At 42.4% G+C, this 20,477-nt stretch overlaps 1 protein-coding gene across 1 annotated transcript; it reads left to right on the top strand.

Annotated features, from left to right (window-relative positions):
• Positions 1-2,024: 2,024 nt before the first annotated feature.
• Positions 2,025-18,673, top strand: LOC124017543 (tricarboxylate transport protein B, mitochondrial-like). The gene is made up of 9 exons (XM_046332760.1): positions 2,025-2,394; positions 13,442-13,549; positions 14,766-14,865; positions 14,962-15,100; positions 15,208-15,292; positions 16,102-16,206; positions 16,330-16,445; positions 16,559-16,632; positions 16,762-18,673. The coding sequence occupies exons 1-9, from the start codon at positions 2,283-2,285 to the stop codon at positions 16,874-16,876; spliced, it is 954 nt and encodes a 317-aa protein (XP_046188716.1). The 5' UTR covers positions 2,025-2,282; the 3' UTR covers positions 16,877-18,673.
• The last annotated feature ends 1,804 nt before the right edge of the window (positions 18,674-20,477 follow it).

The raw sequence follows: 20,477 nt of genomic DNA, 5'->3' as shown, positions 1-20,477 counted from the left end.
CCACAGTTTTGGAGGGAGTTCTGTCGTTTGATTGGTGCGTCCGTCAGGCTCCTCTTCCGGTTTCATCCCCGTCTAACGGTCAAGCAGAGAGGGGCCAATCAGACATTGTCGTATACTACTTGCTCTTCTTCGAAACCCTCAAGGCCTTGGGCAGAACAGCTCCCTGGGCAGAATACTCACACTCGCCTTTCCTCTCGTTACCGGGTTATCTCCGTTTCAGAGTAGTCTAAGCTACTACCTCCTCTGTTCTCATCCCAGCTTGCCGAGTCCAGCGTTCCGCTCAAGCGTTTGTCCAACGTTGTGAGCGCACCTGAGGAGGGTGAGGTCTGCACCTTTGCCGTTACAGGCACAGACGGAGAGCCGCCAATAAACGCAGGGATTAAGAGTCCAAGGTATTGTTGCGGCCAGAGAGTGTGGCTTTCCACTGCAACCTTCCTCTACGACAGCTTCTCGTAAGCTGACTCCGCTGTTCATTGGTCCGCTCCGCGTCTCCCAGGTCGCCAATCCTAACGCCAGGCGATTGCTTTTCCGCGACATTCGTCAAGGCCCATCCTGGTTAAGTCGCTGTTGGGTCCTCACTCACTTGCATAACACTAATGTACTTGTTCTCTTGCTCAGTTGTGCACCGGGGCCTCCCACTCCTCTTTCTATTCTGGTTAGGGCCAGTTTGCGCTGGTCTGTGAAGGGAGTAGTACACAGCGTTGCACGAGATCTTCAGATTCTTGGCAATTTCACACATGGAATAGCCTTCACTTCTCAGAACCAGAAAAGACTGGCGAGTTTCATAAGTAAGTCCTTTGTTTCTGGCCATTTTGAGCCTGTAATCGAACCCACAAATACTGATGTTTCAGATACTCAACTAGTCTAGGCCAGTTTTATTTCTTCTTTAATCAGAACAACAATTTTCAGCGGTGCTAACATAATTACAAAAGGGTTTTCTAATGATCAATTAGCCTTTTAACATGATAAACTTGGATTAGCTAACACAACGTGCCATTGGAACACAGGAGTGATGGTTGCTGATAATGGGCTTCTGTACTTCTATGTTGATATTCCATTAGCCGTTTCCGGCTACAATAGTCATTTACAACATTAACAATATCTACAATGTATTTCTGATAAATTTGATGTTATTTTAATGGACAAAAACGAGTAGATTCTTTCAAAAACAAGGACATTTCTAATTGGCCCCAAACTTTTGCACGGTAGTGTATGGTTCAATCTTAGTTTTCCTTATCTCCACTGTGACATTCTGTACCTTCTGTGGCCCTGTGGAATGTCCATGTTGATCCTCTTGGTCCATCCACCTGTCTTTGTTAGTCAGGCCTGACCCCTTCATCCCATAGTTTATTCCAGTTATTTATTTTAATATGACTGAAGATGCAGAAGTTTATGCCAGGCCCCTTCTAATAGGGTATACCAGACTGGTTAGAATTTTGACCACACACCCTTTAGACGGACTACATGCCCTCTATCAAATCAAAACTGGATTTTTTTACTCAAAACAAAAGTTGTAAAAGTATGCTAGACATTTATAGAATACATCATACATAGTTTGACGATTCTGTGACAAACGGTGAATTAGTTATAGATTTGTACTGCTTTAAATGCCATTTATATATTTTATGTATTTCTATCAAGTCAAAACTGGAATTTCTACTCAAAACAAAGGTTGTAAAAGTATGCTAGACATTTATAGAATAAATCATATCTAGTTTGACGATTCTGTGACAAACGGTGAATTAGTTATAGATTTGTACATTTTTAAATGGCTTTTGGCGAATGTCTGTTGAATGTCTGTTGAATGTCTGTTGAATGTCTGTTGAATGTCTGTTGAATGTCTGTTGAATGTCTGTTGAATGTCTGTTGAATGTCTGTTGAATGTCTGTTGAATGTCTGTTGAATGTCTGTTGAATGTGTGAATATAAAACCAAGTCCCGTTCCACCTTAAATCGGATTTGCGTTTGTGAAAAAATATGGCGCTTTTATGAGGGTGAAAACACCGCGCCCCGCCCTAAAAACACTGACCACGATGGGCCGATACAGTAGCCTACTGGCAATGGAGAAGTGAGGAAACTTCGCCTGTCAAACGTGCAGATTCAACATTATCTTTTGTACTGTGCCAAGTCCAATGATCAACACCGCCTTTGTAAATGATCGCACAGCAATTCGTGCATAGAGCAATAGAGTGCACGGAGCCTGACGATCGGGAGAGAGAACGAGTGTCGTCGTAGAATAGAACAAGTTCCAGCTTGTTTTTTTGGGGCGCGATTGTTGCCAATATGTCCGGGAATCCCACATTTGTGAGTCCCTTCCACAGACCCCGCTGTTTGGCCGCAGCCGCGCCAGCAGGGAAAGCCAAACTCACCCACCCGGGCAAAGCCATTCTAGCAGGTAAGGATGAAGTCATTCATCTTTCCTTGTGTAAGCTGCTGACTTTGCATCACATTTTCATACAGTGTTCATTCCAGCGCCCTGCTACATTCTAACACTGCAAGTCATTGTCACTGTGACAATGCAGGATATTCTACATGGGTTTCTTTTTACTTTTGTCGAGTTATGTTGCAGCAATATATTTAAACACGATTGCCTGCCTATAGTGCTTGCTATGGGAGTGGTGAGGTGACCTTTGTTAGTGTAGTGAGTTATTTGAGAGTACTAATCCATTCAGTCATTTTTTTTCTTAATTTAGTCATGAACTACATGTCATTCAGTTGCTAGGGAGTAAGTAGCCCATTCATAGACGCTAACCACCTTTAGCGTCAGTTCATGACGGCATCTTCGAGAGTCAGACTTTGATTACAATATAGCAACCCACATCATGTGCTGTTCTTGACAGGGTGCTGCAATATGATAATTATTGAACGCGTATGAGACTTAAGGAATACAAGACCGTATTGAATTGTTTGGAAATTAAACCTAAAATAAGAGTCCACCATGTCTAAGCATGGGTTGTCTTTAAACTGTAGTAACCTCGAAGTGTTCAGCAAAATCCTACTCACTTTGACTATGGTTCTGGCTCCATCTGTTGAACTACTACTATCAATTTGCCCTTTGAGCCTTTACTTCAGTGAGCGAGTGGTGTATCTGTTCTAATCAAGGACACATGCTCTGGCTGAAAGTTCCAGGGTGTATAAAGTTAATTAGATGCATGTGGTGGTCCTTTTTCTCTGATAATTACTGACCCCATGATCCTACTGAATCCCCCTCTCCTCAGTCCAGCAGAGCTTGTTTAACATGCCTTATGAATGGAAGTTAGGCAGGCTTTCCTCTCACAGGAATGGGGGCTGAGTGGAGTGTGCCATAACACTAAAGTTACAGAATCTGGCACACTTGGTTTCAGACACAAAACATTTACAAAGTTCCAATCTAGGAAAGAGTTTGTTTGGATTTTGTAGAACACTTGGTGCCATCATAGATAATGGTTGGCTGTTCTATCCCTTTCTCGGAGTACAGTTGTGACCAACAGTTTTGAGAATCACATAAAATCAAAGTTTATTTATCACGTGCGCCGAATACAACCTTAGAGTGAAATACTTACTTACAGGCTCAAACCAATAGTACAAAAAAGGTATTAGGTGAACAATAGGTAAGTAAAGAAATAACACAACAGTAAAAAGACAGGCTATATACAGTAGCGATACTATAAATGTAGCGAGGCTACATACAGACACCGGTTAGTCAGGCTGATTGAGGTAGTAGGTACATGTAGATATGGTTAAAGTGACTATGCATATATGATGAACAGAGTAGCAGTAGCGTAAAAGAAGGGTTGGTGGGTGGGTGGGACACAAGAATGACACAAATATTAATTTTCGACATCTGCTGCCTCAGTTTGTATGATGGCAATTTGCATATACTCCAGAATGTTATGAAGAGTGATCAGCGATTAATTGCAAAATCCCTCTTTGCCATGGAAATTAACTGAATCCCCCAAAAACATTTCCACTGAATTTCAGCCCTGCAACAAAAGGACCAGCTGACATCATGTCAGTGATTCTCTCGTTAACACAGGTGTGAGTGTTGACGAGGACAAGGCTGGAGATCACTCTGTCATGCTGATCAATTTCAAATAACAGACTGGAAGCTTCAAAAGGAAGGTGGTGCTTGGAATCATTGTTCTTCCTCTGTCATCCATGGTTACCTGCAAGGAAGCACGTGCCATCATCATTGCTTTGCACAAAAAGGGCTTCACAGGCACGGATATTGCTCCCAGTATGATTGCACCTAAATCAACCATTTATCGGATCATCAACAACTTGAAGGAGAGCGGTTCAATTGTTGTGAAGAAGGCTTCAGGGCACCCAAAAAAGTTCAGCAAGGGCCAGGACCGTCTCCTAAAGTTCATTCAGCTGCAGGATCGGGGCACCACCAGTATATAGCTTGCTCAGGAATGGCAGCAGGCAGGTGTGAGTGCATCTGCACGCACAGTGAGGTGAAGACTTTTGGATGATGGCTTGGTGTCAAGAAGAGCAGCAAAGAAGCCACTTCTCTCCAGGAAAAACATCAGGGACAGACTGATATTCTGCAAAAAAGTACAGGGATTGGACTGCTGAGAACTGGGGTAAAGTAATTTACTCTGATGAATCCCCTTTCCGATTGTTTGAGGCATCCGGAAAAAAAGCTTGTCCTGGGAAGACAAGGTGAGTGCTACCATCAGTCTGTGTCATGCCAACAGTAAAGCATCCTGAGCCCATTCATGTGTGTGGGTTGCTTCTCAGCCAAGGGAGTGGGCTCTCACAATTTTGCCTACGAACACAGCCATGAATAAAGAATGGTACCAACACATACTCTGAGAGCAACGTCTCCCAACCATTCAGGAACAGTTTGGTGACTAACAATGCCTTTTCCAGCATGATGGAGCACCTTGTCATATGGCAAAAGTGATAACTAAGTGTCTTGGGAACAAAACATCGATATTTTGGGTCCATGGTCAGGAAACTCCCCAGACCTTAATCCCATTGAGAACTTGTGGTCAATCCTCAAGTGGAGGGAGGACAAACAAAAACCCACAAATTCGGACAAACTCCAAGCATTGATTATGCAAGAATGGGCTGCCATCAGTCAGAATGTGGCCCAGAAGTTAATTGACAGCATACCAGGGTGGATTGCAGAGGTCTTGAAAAAGTGTCAACACTGCAAATATTGACTCTTTGCATCAACTTCATGTAATTGTAAATAAAAGCCTAAGACACAGGAAATCCTTGTAATTATACTTCAGTATTCCATAGTAAATTTGACAACAATATCTAAAGACACTGAAGCAGCAAACTTTGGAAATTAATATTTGTGTCATCAACTTTTGGCCATGACTGTATACACTGAACCTGGCTATTTCCTTGTGTTGCACGGCTGTGTAGATATTTGTAGTCATAGTAAGGCTTATCTAAGTTTACATGTAAATCAAGTCAAAGTTTATTGCTTATACACGTAATTTTGCAGGTGTTATCGCAGGTGCAGCAAAATACTTATGTATTCTTATGCAGCCTGAGGAGGAAGGTCCTTGGATGGGAACATTGCATCACATGCAACAGATTTTTAAAAATCAAGGAACCCTTGAATGCAGTTCTACTACTTGTTTTGTCTCTTTTACATCATAACTAAGAGCATTCATGGGTGATAGCTGAGGGCATTCATGGGTGATAGCTGAGGGCATTCATGGGTGATAGCTGAGGGCATTCATGGGTGATAGCTGAGGGCATTCATGGGTGATAGCTGAGGGCATTCATGGGTGATAGCTGAGGGCATTCATGGGTGATAGCTGAGGGCATTCATGGGTGATAGCTGAGGGCATTCATGGGTGATAGCTGAGGGCATACATTTGTGTCTAACTGCCTATATTGCTTCTGTATCTTGCTTTTTGCAAAAGTGTTGTTCAACCTCAAAAAGCACCCAAAAAAATGATTTTGACACCCACCATCTCAGATTCTTGTGAAATCATTTCTGTTGTTGATGCTTCATGTCCAAATCTACCTAACTTATCTAAAAATGTATTGTGTAACTTATAGATGATTTGGATATAAAGTGCAAAAATGCTAACATGGGTACCATTGACTTGCATTGGATTTGTGCCACACATGATTTAAAGTTAGCATTTGAAGCAGTGGCCAGGTAAACAAAACCAAACAATGGGTTGCTGTCATACCTGGTTCAGAGACTTACCCTGTAAGAAAACCAATATGTAATTTGGGACATAAACCCAACAACTTCAATGGCTAATTTCTCGAAACATGAATAAAACATATTTTTGTTGTTGTTGCTGCTGAGAATACAGTACATAGAATAAAGAAACAATGCTCCATACTACTTGTCAAAGATAAGTAATGATACTATATACTCATTGTTGGGGTGGGATTGGCTTGGGGTGTAGGGCTTTTGACCACTTCTTTGGACTCCTCATGTCTTACTCATAGTTAACATCCAATTTGGACCAAATGTTTTGCTAGGTACTATAATTCTTGAATATTATATACAGTTGAAGTTTACATACACTTAGGTTGGAGTCATTAACTTGTTTTTCAACCACTCCACAAATTTCTCGTTAACAAACAATGGTTTTGGTAACTTTACTACTTTGTGCATGACACAAGTCATTTTTCCAACAATTGTTTACAGACAGATTATTTCACTTATAACTCACTGTATCACAGTTCCAGTGGGTCAGAAGTTTACATACACTAAGTTGACTGTGCCTTTTTTAAACAGCTTGGAAAATTTTTGAAAATGATGTCATGGCTTTAGAAGCTTCTGATAGGCTAATTGTCATCATTTGAATCAATTGGAGATGTACCTGTGGATGTATTTCAAGGCCTACCTTCAAAGTCAGTGCCTCTTTGCTTGACATCATTGGAAAATCAAAAGAAATCAGCCAAGACCTCAGAGAATAAATTGTAGACCTCCACAAGTCTGGTACATCCTTGGGAGCAATTTCCAAATGCCTGAAGGTACCATTTTCATCTGTACAAACAATGGTACGCAAATATAAACACCACAGAAGTATCTATATCCACAGTAAAAGGAGTCCTGTATCGACATAACCTGAAAGGCCGCTAAGCAAGAAGAAGCCACTGATCCAAAACCGCCATAAAAAAGCCAGTTTACGGTTTGCAACTGCACATGTGGACAAAGATTGTACTTTTTGGAGAAATGTCCTCTGGTCTGATGAAACAAAAATATAACTGTTTGGCCATACTGACTATCGTTATGTTTGGAGGAAAAAGGGGGAGGCTTGCAAGCTGAAGAAGACCATCCGAACTGTGAAGCATGGGGGTGGCAACATCATGTTGTGGGGGTGCTTTGCTGCAGGAGGGACTGGTGCACTTCACAAAATAGACGGCCTCCTAAGGAAGGGAAATTATGTAGATACATTGAAGCAACATCTGAAGACATCAGTCAGGAAGTTAAAGCTTGGTCACAAATGGGTCTTCCAAATGGACAATGACCCCAAGCATACTTCCAAAGTTGTGGCAAAATGGCTTAAGGACAACAAAGTGAAGGTATTGGAGTGGCCATCACAAAGCCCTGACTTCAATCCTATAGAACATTTGTGGGCAGAACTGAAAAAGCGTGTGCGAGCAAGGAGGCCTGCAAATCTGACTCAGTTACACCAGCTCAGGAGGAATGGGCCAAAATTCACCCAACTTATTGTGGGAAACTTGTGGAAGCCAACCCAAAACGTTTGACCCAAGTTAAACAATTGAAAGTCAACGCTACCAAATACTAATTGAGTGTATGTAAACTTCTGACCACTGTGACTGTGATTAAAGAAGTCAAAGCTGAAGTAAATAATTCTCTCTACAATTATTCTGACATTTCACATTCTTAAAATAAAGTGATGAACCTCACTGACCTAAGACAGGGAATTTTTACTAGGATAAAATGCCAGGAATTGTGAAAAACTGAGTTTAAATGTATTTGGCAAACTTCTGACTTCATCTGTAAATCTTTTAAATAAATATGTCCAATTTGGGTGCAATCAAGTAGCTTAATTTCTCAGAGATCAAATTATATTTCAACAAAATAATGTTTCTGGAATGCTTATGTTTCTAACTACAGAAGCTATTTCAGAACAAGTGAACAGACTCATTCCAATGCCCTGATTGACTGGAAATATCACTATCTACTTTAGGTGATTGAAGTAATTTGTCTGTCTCAGATTTGTGGCACATTTTTCAGGACAATTTATTTTTATTTTTATGTCTATCGGTGTTAGTCAACTACTATGCTTTCACCTGGAGTGATACGGGAGTTATCGGGGCCCACTCATTTTAACTCACATAATAGATGAGAGCAATATGATAGTGCTTTCACAGTCAAACCGAAATGAAGGAAAGGAGATGAAAGGAATACAGCGAGATTCACCCAATAATGTGAGTGCTTGGCAGGGGGCTGGGGCCTGCAGTGCAGTGCTGTGTTACTGAATCCACGAACCATGATGACACAGCATAAATCCACACACTTCTGCAGTTCAGAGAGCACATGCACACGTGCAGCTGGATTACAACATCCTTTCACCCGACCAGCTCAGACCAGGGCTAGGGATGCATGCTGAAGGTAGTAGGGTTGTCCTTTCATTTTTTTTTCTTTCTTCACTGTTCACTTTTTTTTGCAGTTTTTGTACTTTATTACCCCCATAGAATGCAAGCACTCTGAGACCCAGTAAAATGTGTCATAAATGTAAATCAATGAATTGGTCATGTTGTTGAGCATAAACTATGGTCTTCAACACCCTCATCTACACAGATTACATTATATTTGGCTATGCAGTATTTTGGCTTGCTCCTCATCTTTAAATCTGAGCCTTTCTTTCTCAACATAGAGAGTTGTAGTAGGTCAGTTAAAAAGTCAACTCATATTGAAGTATCATTGTTGCACGATCACTTATTTCAGCGTGTTTTGCTTGAATGTTTCCTCCCACCAGAGACCAGTCAGTAAAGCTGTCTATTAGCCCAGAGACGATTGCGATCTCAGTAGTCAGACCTGACAAACTGGATTGTCTTTCTCCTATCCTGTTATGAGGAAACCGTTAGACATGTCTAATTATAAATATCTAACTTTATGACGGAAGGTGCTGGGCACTGGGCAGAATTTAGAGCCTATTGTGTAATAACAAGAGAATTTGCGTGAGCGAAGTAAAACGAGTCCTATATCGACAAACCTGAAAGGCCGCTCAGCAAGGAAGAAGCCACTGCTCCAAAACCGCCATTAAAAAGCCAGACCACGGTTTGCAACTGCATATGGGGACAAAGATTGTACTTTTTGGAGAAATGTCCTCTGGGATGATAAAATAGAACTGTTTGGCCATAATGATCAGGTGGCGAATCGCATCTCTGCATGTCTGGCAGACATATCAGTGTGGATGACGGATCACCACCTCAAGCTGAACCTCGGCAAGAAGGAGCTGCTCTTCCTCCTGGGGAAGGACTGCCCGTTCCATGATCTCGCCATCACGGTTGACAACTCCATTGTGTCCTCCTCCCAGAGCGCTAAGAACCTTGGCGTGATCCTGGACAACACCCTGTCGTTCTCAACTAACATCAAGGCGGTGGCCCGTTCCTGTAGGTTCATGCTCTACAACATCCGCAGAGTACGGCCCTGCCTCACACAGGAAGCGGCGCAGGTCCTAATCCAGGCACTTGTCATCTCCCGTCTGGATTACTGCAACTCGCTGTTGGCTGGGCTCCCTGCCTGTGCCATTAAACCCCTACAACTCATCCAGAACGCTGCAGCCCGTCTGGTGTTCAACCTTCCCAAGTTCTCTCACGTCACCCCGCTCCTCCGCTCTCTCCACTGGCTTCCAGTTGAAGCTCGCATCCGCTACAAGACCATGGTGCTTGCCTACGGAGCTGTGAGGGGAACGGCACCTCAGTACCTCCAGGCTCTGATCAGGCCCTACACCCAAACAAGCGCACTGCGTTCATCCACCTCTGGCCTGCTCGCCTCCCTACCACTGAGGAAGTACAGTTCCCGCTCAGCCCAGTCAAAACTGTTCGCTGCTCTGGCCCCCCAATGGTGGAACAAACTCCCTCACGACGCCAGGACAGCGGAGTCAATCACCACCTTCCGGAGACACCTGAAACCCCACCTCTTTAAGGAATACCTAGGATAGGATAAGTAATCCTTCTCACCCCCCTTTAAGATTTAGATGCACTATTGTAAAGTGACTGTTCCACTGGATGTCATAAGGTGAATGCACCAATTTGTAAGTCGCTCTGGATAAGAGCGTCTGCTAAATGACTTAAATGTAAATGTTATGTTTGGAGGAAAAAGTGGGAGGCTTGCAAGCCGAAGAGCACCATCCCAAACGTGGAGCACGGGGGTGGCAGTATCATATTGTGGGGGTGCTTTGCTGCAGGAGGGACTGGTGCATTTCGCAAAATAGATGGCGTCATGAGGAAGGAAAATGATGTGGATATATTGAAGTAACATCTCAAGACATCAGTCAGGAAGTTAAAGCTTGGTTGCAAATGGGTCCTCCAAATGGACAATGACCCCAAGCATACTTCCAAAGTTGTGGAAAAATGGCTAAAAGACAACAAAGTCAAGGTATTGGAGTGACCATCACAAAGCCATGACTTCAATCCTATAGAAAATGTGTGGGCCAAACTGAAAAAGCATGTGCGAGCAAAGTGGCCTACAAACCTGACTCAGTTTCACCAGCTCTGTCAGGAGGAATGGGCCAAAATTCACCCAACTTATTGTGGGAAGCTTGTGGAAGCCTACCCAAAACATTTGACCCAAGTTAAAAAATTTAAAGGCAATGCTACCAAATACTAATTGAATGTATGTAAACTTCTGACCCACTGGGAATGTGATGAAATAAATAAAAGCTTAAATAAATCACTCTACTATTACTCTGACATTTCACATTCTTAAAATTAAGTGGTGATCCTAACTGACCTTAAACTGGGAATTTTTACTAGGATTAAATGTCAGGAATTGTGAAACTGAGTTTAAATGTATTTTGCTTCGGTGTATGTAAACTTCCAACTTCAACTGTATTATGTGTGTGATGGTTTGTTTCGACAGTTATTTGCAGTATATGAATAGAAAAGTTGTATACAGCAGTAGTTATACAGGATAAGCCGTGACTAGAATGCAGTTCAAGGACTATATACACAGAGCAGGCGTCTCTAAGGTGCAGGGTAGAGTACCGGATGGTAGCTGGCTAGTAACAGTGACTAAAGTTCAGGTCAGTGTACTGGGTGGAAGCTGGCTAGTAGTGACTATTTAACAGTCTGATGGCCTGGAGATAGGAGCTGTCTCTCGGTCCCAGCTTTGATGCACTTGTACTATCTCCGCCTTCTAGATGATAGCAGGGGAACAGGCTGTGGGTCGGGGGCAAAGACGAATTTCTTCAGCCTCCTGAGGTTGATGAAGCGCTGATGCTGGTTGTGTGCCACATCATTGCCTGTGCCGCAGACGCCAGATTGCTATAACATACAGCATGATGTGGTTAGCTGATATGTAAAATACCTATCCGGCATTGTAAGATCTGGCATGTGTCACTAATTCCCAGGCAAGAGGAACGCACCCTATGTGTGTACTACTTTCTCTGTTCCAGTGGAGAACACCGGTTACCACAGCCACAAAGTCAAAATTGGATTTATCGTAAGATTTTTGGTCTTAAATTAAGGTTAGGCTTCGACATAAGGTTAGCAGTGTGGTTAAGGTTATTGTCAGGTTTAAAATCACATTTAAAGAAGATGCATTGTAGAAATAGGCAGGTATGTGGCTGTGGTCACTAGAGATGACTAGTCACACCCCCACTGATCAGGAACAGCACAGAGGGGAGTATCCTGTGGGCAGAATCCCAGTTGAACCAATCAGAGACCTTCTTTCTGTTTGCCATTCAACTGCAGATGTGTGGAGCTACTGCTGTTAAGGTGGAACTATGAGGTTACCAATAAAACTACAGTTACAGAGAAAAGTCCTACACTGTTGATCTTTTTGAATTGTTAAGTTATTGAAACACTTTGATTCTTTATAATATTATTACATATTTTATTTGTGAATGCGGTAATAACACATGCTATACATAAAAGGATGACATCATTCAGCTAGCAGAGAAGACTCATCTACAGTGCCTTCAGAAAGTATTCACACCCCTTGACTTTTTCCATGTTTTGTTGTTACAGCCTGAATTTAAAATAGATTAAATATAGATTTGTTTGTCTCTGGCCTACACACAATACCCAATAATGTCGAAGTAGAATAATGTAAAGCTGGAATGTCTCGAGTCAATAATGTCTTGTGTCAAGCCTTAAGTTCGTGTTAGGGGATGTATTAACAAGTCGCATAATAATTTGCATGGACTCACTCTGTGTGCAATAATGGTGTTTAACATGATTTTTGATTGACTACCTCATCTCTGTACCCCACACATACAATTATCTATCTGTAAGGTCCCTCAGTCGAGCAGTGGATTTCAAACACAGATTCAACCACAAAGACCAAGGAAGTTTTGCAATGCCTTGCAAAGAGGGTACCTATTGGTAGATGGATTAATAAAAAATAAAAAACATTGAATACCCTTTTTAGTATGGTGAAGTTATTAATTACATTTTGGATGGTGTATCAATACACCCAGTCAGGGATTTCACTATGAGGCCAATGGTGAGTTTAAAATAGTTTGAGTTGAATGGCTGTGATAGGAGAGAACTGAGGATGGTTCAACAACATGATACTTACTCTACAATACTAACCCAATTGACAGAGTGAAAAGAGATGAAGCCTGTACAGAATACAAATATTCCAAAACATGTATCCTGTTTTCAACAAGGCACTGAAGTAAAACTGCAGAAAATGAGGCAAAGCAATTCACTTTTACCCTGAATACAATGTGTTAAATCCAATACAACAAATTACTGAATACTACTCTCAATATTTTCAAGCATAGTGGTGGCTGCATCGTGATCTGGGTAAGCTTGTAATCGTTAAGGACTGAGGAGTTTTTCAGGATAAAAAATCAACTGAATGGAGCAAAGCCCAGGCATAATCCTAGAGGGAAAGCTGATTCAGTCTGCTTTCCACCAGACACTGTGAGTTGACTTCACCTTTTCAGCAGGACAATAACCTAAAACACAAGGCCAAGTATACACTGGATTTTCTGACCAAGAAGATAGTGAATGTTCCTGAGTGGTCTAGTTAGATTTTCAAGTAGATTTAAGTAAAAACTATGGCAAGACCTGAAAATGGTTGTCTTGCAATGATCAACAACCAGTTTGACAGAGCTTGTAGAATTTTGAAAATAATAATGGAATAATGTTGCACAATGCAGGTGTGGAAAGCTCTTTGAGACTTACCCAGAAAGACCGCTGTAATCGCTGCCAAAGGTGCTTCTACAAAGTATTGACTGAGAACTTGTGACTGTTTCAGATTGAGCAGGGGGTATAGTGATCAGCCCAACCTTAACACTTTCTCTGTCTCTCCCTCTCTCTAGGTGGTATTGCTGGAGGAATAGAGATCTGTATTACATTCCCTACAGAGTATGTGAAGACTCAGCTGCAGCTGGATGAGAAGGCCAACCCTCCCAGATATAAAGGCATTGGTGGGTATCTGTTCCAACAGTTTCTCCCAAACAGGAAAGGGAATTATTTTGTTACTTTTACATGATTTCCTATATTGTTACCAGTAATAGCAGTAACAGTCCATCATTGACACACATTGAAACAGAGATAGCTGTTTGCAGTAGACCTTACATGGCAGATTAATGAAAAGCCTTGAACCAAGGATCTGTACTAAATGGGTCTACACTTTCCTGAGGGGTGTGTGTGTGTGCCTAGCTGTGTTATCTGTGTGTTTAGAGTCAGTGGACTTTGGTTGGAGTCGCTCCTGAGCAACATGTTTGTCAGTCAGTTCTGAGTTCATACTCATGAACTGTTAACTGTAGAAGCTTCAAGTTAATGTTTGTCAGTCAGTTCTGAGTTCATACTCATGAACTGTTAACTGTAGAAGCTTCAAGTTAATGTTTGTCATCAGTTCTGAGTTCATACTCATGAACTGTTAACTGTAGAAGCTTCAAGTTGATGTTTGTCATCAGTTCTGAGTTCATACTCATGAACTGTTAACTGTAGAAGCTTCAAGTTGATGTTTGTCATCAGTTCTGCCTTCAGGGTAAAACTCATCGCCTTCTGCTAGATGGGCCGGCTTCAAAGTCAAAATTGTTTCAATTGTAAACATTTATGAAGACAAAAGTTCGCTTTTTTGTCTTAATTTAAGGTTAAGCAGTGTGGCAAAACCATTTAAAAAAAAGTATTTTATTTAACCATTATTTAATTAGGCAAGTCAGTTAAGAACAAATTCTTATTTACAATGACTACCCCGGTTAACCCCTAACCCGGACGAAGCTGATCAAATTGTGCATCGCCCTATGCGGACTCAGCCTGGAATCGAACCAGGGTCTGTAGTGACGCGTCTAGCACTGAGATATATTGTCTTAGACCTCTGCGCCACTCGGGATAACATCAGATTTGCTGACTTTGTGGCTGTGCCAGGTAGTGACCACTCTGCAGAGCTGCCTCCAGTACATGAGTCATGACAACAAATGCCAACCTACATAGATGCAAGCACCATGACTGTCACTGACACTTTCCTATATCCATGCATTACTTTTTGGTGATACTATTGAATGTTCCACATGTAACGTGCACAAAACTCTATGCACAAAATACCTTAAGCCGAGTTGAAATATCTGCAGTTGACTGTGTATGTTTGTCATTTCTCACCCTGATTCTCTCTGTCCCTTTTCCTTTCCCTCCCTGTAGTTGACTGTGTGAAACAGACGGTAGACGGTCATGGGGTGAGGGGTCTGTACAGAGGGCTCAGCTCACTGCTCTATGGCTCCATACCCAAAGCAGCTGTCAGGTACAACACACAGACATACAACCACACTACACCACACACTGTTTATTTGTCTCTGTGTATCTTTTCTATGTCCCTGACAACCGCTCTCTCTATCAGGTTTGGTATGTTTGAGTTCCTCAGTAATAAGATGCGTGATGAGAATGGGAAGCTGGACAGTACCCGGGGTCTTTTCTGTGGTCTGGGGGCAGGAATGGCTGAGGCTGTGGTGGTGGTCTGCCCCATGGAGACGGTCAAGGTATGTTTTAGGAAATCTTAAACAGTTATTTGCATGTGTGTTGGTGTCGATATCAATAAAGATCTGCATATAATTTGAATCCGTGTCGTCCGCTTGTGTCATTTCAGGTAAAGTTCATCCATGACCAGTCGTCAGCCAACCCAAAGTACCGGGGATTTTTCCATGGAGTCGGGGAGATCATCAGAACCGAAGGTAACAGGATGATTGACATTTTAGGGGATCCCGTTTTCTGCTAACAATGCCTGCAGTACCGCCAATTTTTATAACTAATCCAAGATGCACCACAGCCTGTCATTTCCAATGGGAACAAATGAGTCATAGTGGGCAGAACAAGCAAGGAGGGGTGCAGAGCCAAGCACGAGCTAGCGAGATCCTATTGGCGCGTTCTAGCATGTATTTGCATATTTCCATTAAGGAACGTCTACTCTGATGTGCAGTAACTCAATTAGCCCATGCACTCTTTCTAAACAACTGCATTTTTTTCCTTTGGCAAATGGTCAAATCTACACAACTTTGTCCAGTCTATTCGTAACAGATTCTGGTTTAGGGAACAAAAAACTGTATTGAGATAAAATTTTCCTCAATGAGAAAATTAGCATTATGTCAGCCAAAATCCATCTCACTATGTCTTCTCCCACTGGCCGGCCACTGGCCTTCCTCTCATCACCATATTTGGTAATGAGTGGAAACACCAAGCGGATGCTTCACACTTATACATCAGGTGAAATATCTGACTCATTGTTCTATCTGTGGTACTGAGTTTGGCCTTGAACTTCCGTGGCTTCAATGAGAGGGGAGTCATTCTCCACTGGTTGAAAGAGACTAGTGAAGGGAAGAGGGAGTAGTTACTGCCATCTGCTGGACAGTTATTTGTTCTGGTCTCACCATAACTGACATGGCCATTGGATGGTTATTTTATGGTAATTGGACGGAAGATTGTGGGATGGTTATTGGCTGTGTGTTGATGTGTTATGGTGTTGTGCTGTCAATATCTCTTCCAGGCCTGAGGGGGACGTACCAGGGTCTGACAGCCACGGTACTGAAACAGGGATCCAACCAGGCCATCCGCTTTTACGTTATGACCTCTCTAAGGAACTGGTACAAAGGTGTGTGTGTGTGTGTGTGACCGACTTAGTTTGAATCCTTGTCTCCTGTGTGTATGTGTGTTGTTTACCTGTGTGTGTATCCAGAGAGTCTTACTGCTCTGTCTCTCCCTGTCCGTTTCCTAGGTGATGACCCTAACAAGGCCATTAACCCTCTGGTCACGGGAGCATTCGGAGCCTTCGCTGGAGCTGTCAGTGTGTTTGGAAACACTCCTCTTGATGTCATCAAAACCAGGATGCAGGTAGACACTGCCATGATTAATGACCTGGTCACATGCAGTGAATTGTAGATATTTCGCTATACATGTATTGTATCATATTGTTAAGTGAACCCCGTCTGTCTCTTCTCTAACAGGGTCTGGAGGCTCACAAGTACAAAAGCACCCTGGACTGTGCCGTCAAGATCATGAAGCATGAGGGACCTAAAGCGTAAGTATCTCTGTACACACTAACTTTGTGACCTGTCTCATATTCATCTATTTTTATCAGACTGATAATGGTATTGGCCCTGCCTGCCCTTCGCCTCCTTCCTTCATTATTTCCTCCCTTTCTCCCCAGGTTCTATAAGGGTACAGTCCCCAGGCTGGGCAGGGTGTGTATGGACGTAGCTATCGTCTTCATCATCTATGAGGAGGTGGTGAAAGTCCTCAACAAAGTCTGGAAGACGGACTAAGACCACATTTCTGTGACGACCAGCGGAGCAGGGAACGGCCGGGAAGGCCTGTTGACATCATAACTATGGCCTGATTCCAAACCCAATCCTTTTCCCTTTCCTTAGGTTTACTATGACTAGCAACATCCTCACAGATCTGACACGACTCTGTATTTCATTCCAGAAAGTTGTTCTCTGTCCCCTACCCTTGTTTACTTTTATGGTTGAGTGCACTTCACCTAGGGTGCTATAGGATCCTATCAGGGACACTATTTAGCAAGGGCACAGGTGAGGGATTGGGCCTACGTGACTGAAATATGGGAACACTGTGTTATTCCAGAGAAGTGTCGTAGACGGACGGTGCTTCAGTTCACTAATGGCTATTGTTATCATCTTATGTTATACGTTAACATACTTGACTTAATCAAAAATGAAATGATACTTATAAAACCCCAAATAATGTGATGTAGATCAACAGAAAACACTTGAAATGACAGGAGGATCTCAGAGGCTTTTAACTCCAAGGGCCACGGTGTACATTTAACAGGAAATGGTATTACCCGGTGAAATGGGTCTGGTAGAGACCATCGTTTTCCCCTAATAGCAGTATAACAGACATGTCTGTTTGTTCACGGGTCATATGAGTCTTATTGTCCAGGTTTAATGCAGGTCTGAAATGTTTTAGCTGCTTTACATACCTGAGTGCTATTACGTCACAATGCCTTATAGATTGTTATATTCAGAGATATCTTTATGGTAGAATGCTATTATGGGTGCGTTTTGTCAATTTGTCAGTTAGTCTGTTCTGTGGCACATTCAGACCAGAGTGCTCTGAAATCGGAGTAGATAGTCAGAGTGAATTTACGAACGCACCCTATATGTAGTAACCATAATTGTTGTGACCATAGAATTAGAACTCGGTGCTTAATTGCTATTCATTCTACTAATTCTGTAGTGGTGAATAGCTTGTTTTTGCTGTCAGTCAAATACAGAGATGTACATGTCATACAGTATACTCAGACATTCTACAGAATGCACCAACACTTTTTAAAGTTAATTCCATAAAAACGATGACCAAGATTGAGATGATGCTGGTGAGGGTGATGAACTTTGCAATTGCAAATGTGAAACATCAGAAATATTTACATAATGATTGTTTATTGGGGGGGTTGATTGTTGTATGAAAGTGCCTGCAAGTGTGTCTCATGATTGTTTTAGAAATCTGGTATATGATGTGTAGTGTTACTAATGTCTAAAGTTGAATGTCTTATCTGGGTCAGTTCTTCATTACTGTCATATGATACAATAACTGAATTGTTTTTATTTAATATAGACAGTAACACAGTGCAATGAGGCCTTGCTGAGATGTTTGTATTGGCAAATATGATTAGATCTACTGGTACTGGTTGACAGTATAGCTCACCAGACACTATCATAATGCAGCCTTGAGTAATTCAATGTGATTGAGATGTCTCGTAATGTTCCCTGTCAGTTATAGAGTATGTATAAATGTCTTTGATTTACAATTTATGATTACACATTTCCTTGGCAGTGTGGAGGGGGGGGGACACTGATTTTTATTTAAAATGACTAGATTTATCTTCAGGGCGGCTCCAGGCACAAGCAGCATAAACTCAGTACAGCTGTCAATTTACTGTTGAGAATATACACACGGTGCAAGTTTGAAATTTGGTTGTACATCAACAATTTTTCTATTATGTCAGTCACTAGCTATGTTTCCATCCAATTGGTGACAGATTTTCATGTGAATATTCTAGAATCTGCATAAATAAAATATGGTCATTTTGGACAAAGAAATCAGTGTGATGACGTAGTGCACACAAAATGTACCTTTTCACTTAAGTTTTTGTGTACCGAATAAAATGTTTGTTTCCATAGCATTTTCAACTCTACCGATAGGTTTATCACAAACTGTTGCATTAAATAGCAAATGTGCCTGCTTTGGTCTTGAGACACGCGATCTGACCAACCGCTACAGCTACCCTTCCTGGGATCCACATAAAACATACAAATACATGACAGAACAGTAATAGACAAAAACAAGATTTATTTTTAATTTAATGCAATAAGATAGTATTTCTGTAGTATACTATATATACACACTGCTCATAAAAATAAAGGGAACACTAAAATAAAACATCCTAGATCTGAATGAATGAAATGTTCTTATTAAATACTTTTTTCTTTACATAGTTGAATGTGCTGACAACAAAGTCACACATTATCAATGGAAATCAAATTTATCAACCCATGGAGGTCTGGATTTGGAGTCACACTCAAAATTAAAGTGGAAAACCACACTACAGGCTGATCCAACTTTGATGTCCTTAAAACAAGTAAAAATGAAGCTCAGTAGTGTGTATGGCCTCCCTACAACGCCTGGGCATGCTCCTGATGAGGTGGCGGATGGTCTCCTGAGGGATCTCCTAGACCTGGACTAAAGCATCCGCCAACTCCTGGACAGTCTGTGGTGCAACGTGGCGTTGGTGGATGGAGCGAGACATGATGTCCCAGATGTGCTCAATTGGATTCAGGTCTGGGGAACGGACGGGCCAGTCCATAGCATCAATGCCTTCCTCTTGCAGGAACTGCTGACACACACCAGCCACATGAGGTCTAGCATTGTCTTGCATTAGGAGGAACCCAGGGCCAACCGCACCAGCATATGGTCTCGCAAGGGGTCGGAGGATCTCATCTCGGTACCTATTGGCAGTCAGGCTACCTCTGGCGAGCACATGGAGGGCTGTGCGGCCCCCCAAAGAAATGCCACCCCACACCATGAATGACCCACCGCCAAACCGGTCATGCTGGAGGATGTTGCAGGCAGCAGAACATTCTCCATGGCGTCTCCAGACTCTGTCACGTCGGTCACATGTGCTCAGTGTGAACTTGCTTTCATCTGTGAAGAGCACAGTGCGCCAGTGGCGAATTTGCCAATCTTGGTGTTCTCTGGCAAATGCCAAACGTCCTGCACGGTGTTGGGCTGTAAGCACAACCCCCACCTGTGGACGTCGGGCCCTCATACCACCCTCATGGAGTCTGTTTCTGACCGTTTGAGCAGACGCATGCACATTTGTGGCCTGCTGGAGGTCATTTTGCAGGGCTCTGGCAGTGCTCCACGTCTCCTGATGCACTGGCCTGACTCCTGGTAGCGCCTCCATGCTCTGGACACTATGCTGACAGACACAGCAAACCTTCTTGCCACAGCTCGCATTGATGTGTCATCCTGGATGAGCTGCACTACCTGAGCCACTTGTGTGGGTTGTAGACTCTATCTCATGCTACCACTAGAGTGAAAGCACCGCCAGCATTCAAAAGTGACCAAAACATCAGCCAGGAAGCATAGGAACTGAGAAGTGGTCTGTGGTCACCACCTGCAGAACCACTCCTTTATTGGGGTTGTCTTGCTAATTGCCTATAATTTCCACCTGTTGTCTATTCCATTTGCATTTGCTTCCTAAGTGGACAGTTTGATTTCACAGAAGTGTGATTGACGTGGAGTTACATTGTGTTGTTTATGTTTTCCCTTTATTTTTTTGAGCAGTGTATATATCTAGTATAGTCTACATGATGAGATTATTATGGATAAGAGCGAGAATAT

The sequence above is a fragment of the Oncorhynchus gorbuscha genome, unplaced genomic scaffold (assembly GCF_021184085.1).
Source record: "Oncorhynchus gorbuscha isolate QuinsamMale2020 ecotype Even-year unplaced genomic scaffold, OgorEven_v1.0 Un_scaffold_27:::fragment_4:::debris, whole genome shotgun sequence".
NCBI lineage: Eukaryota > Metazoa > Chordata > Actinopteri > Salmoniformes > Salmonidae > Oncorhynchus > Oncorhynchus gorbuscha.
Note: the sequence above shows the minus strand (reverse complement) of the source record. Positions and strands in the feature narration are given on the sequence as shown.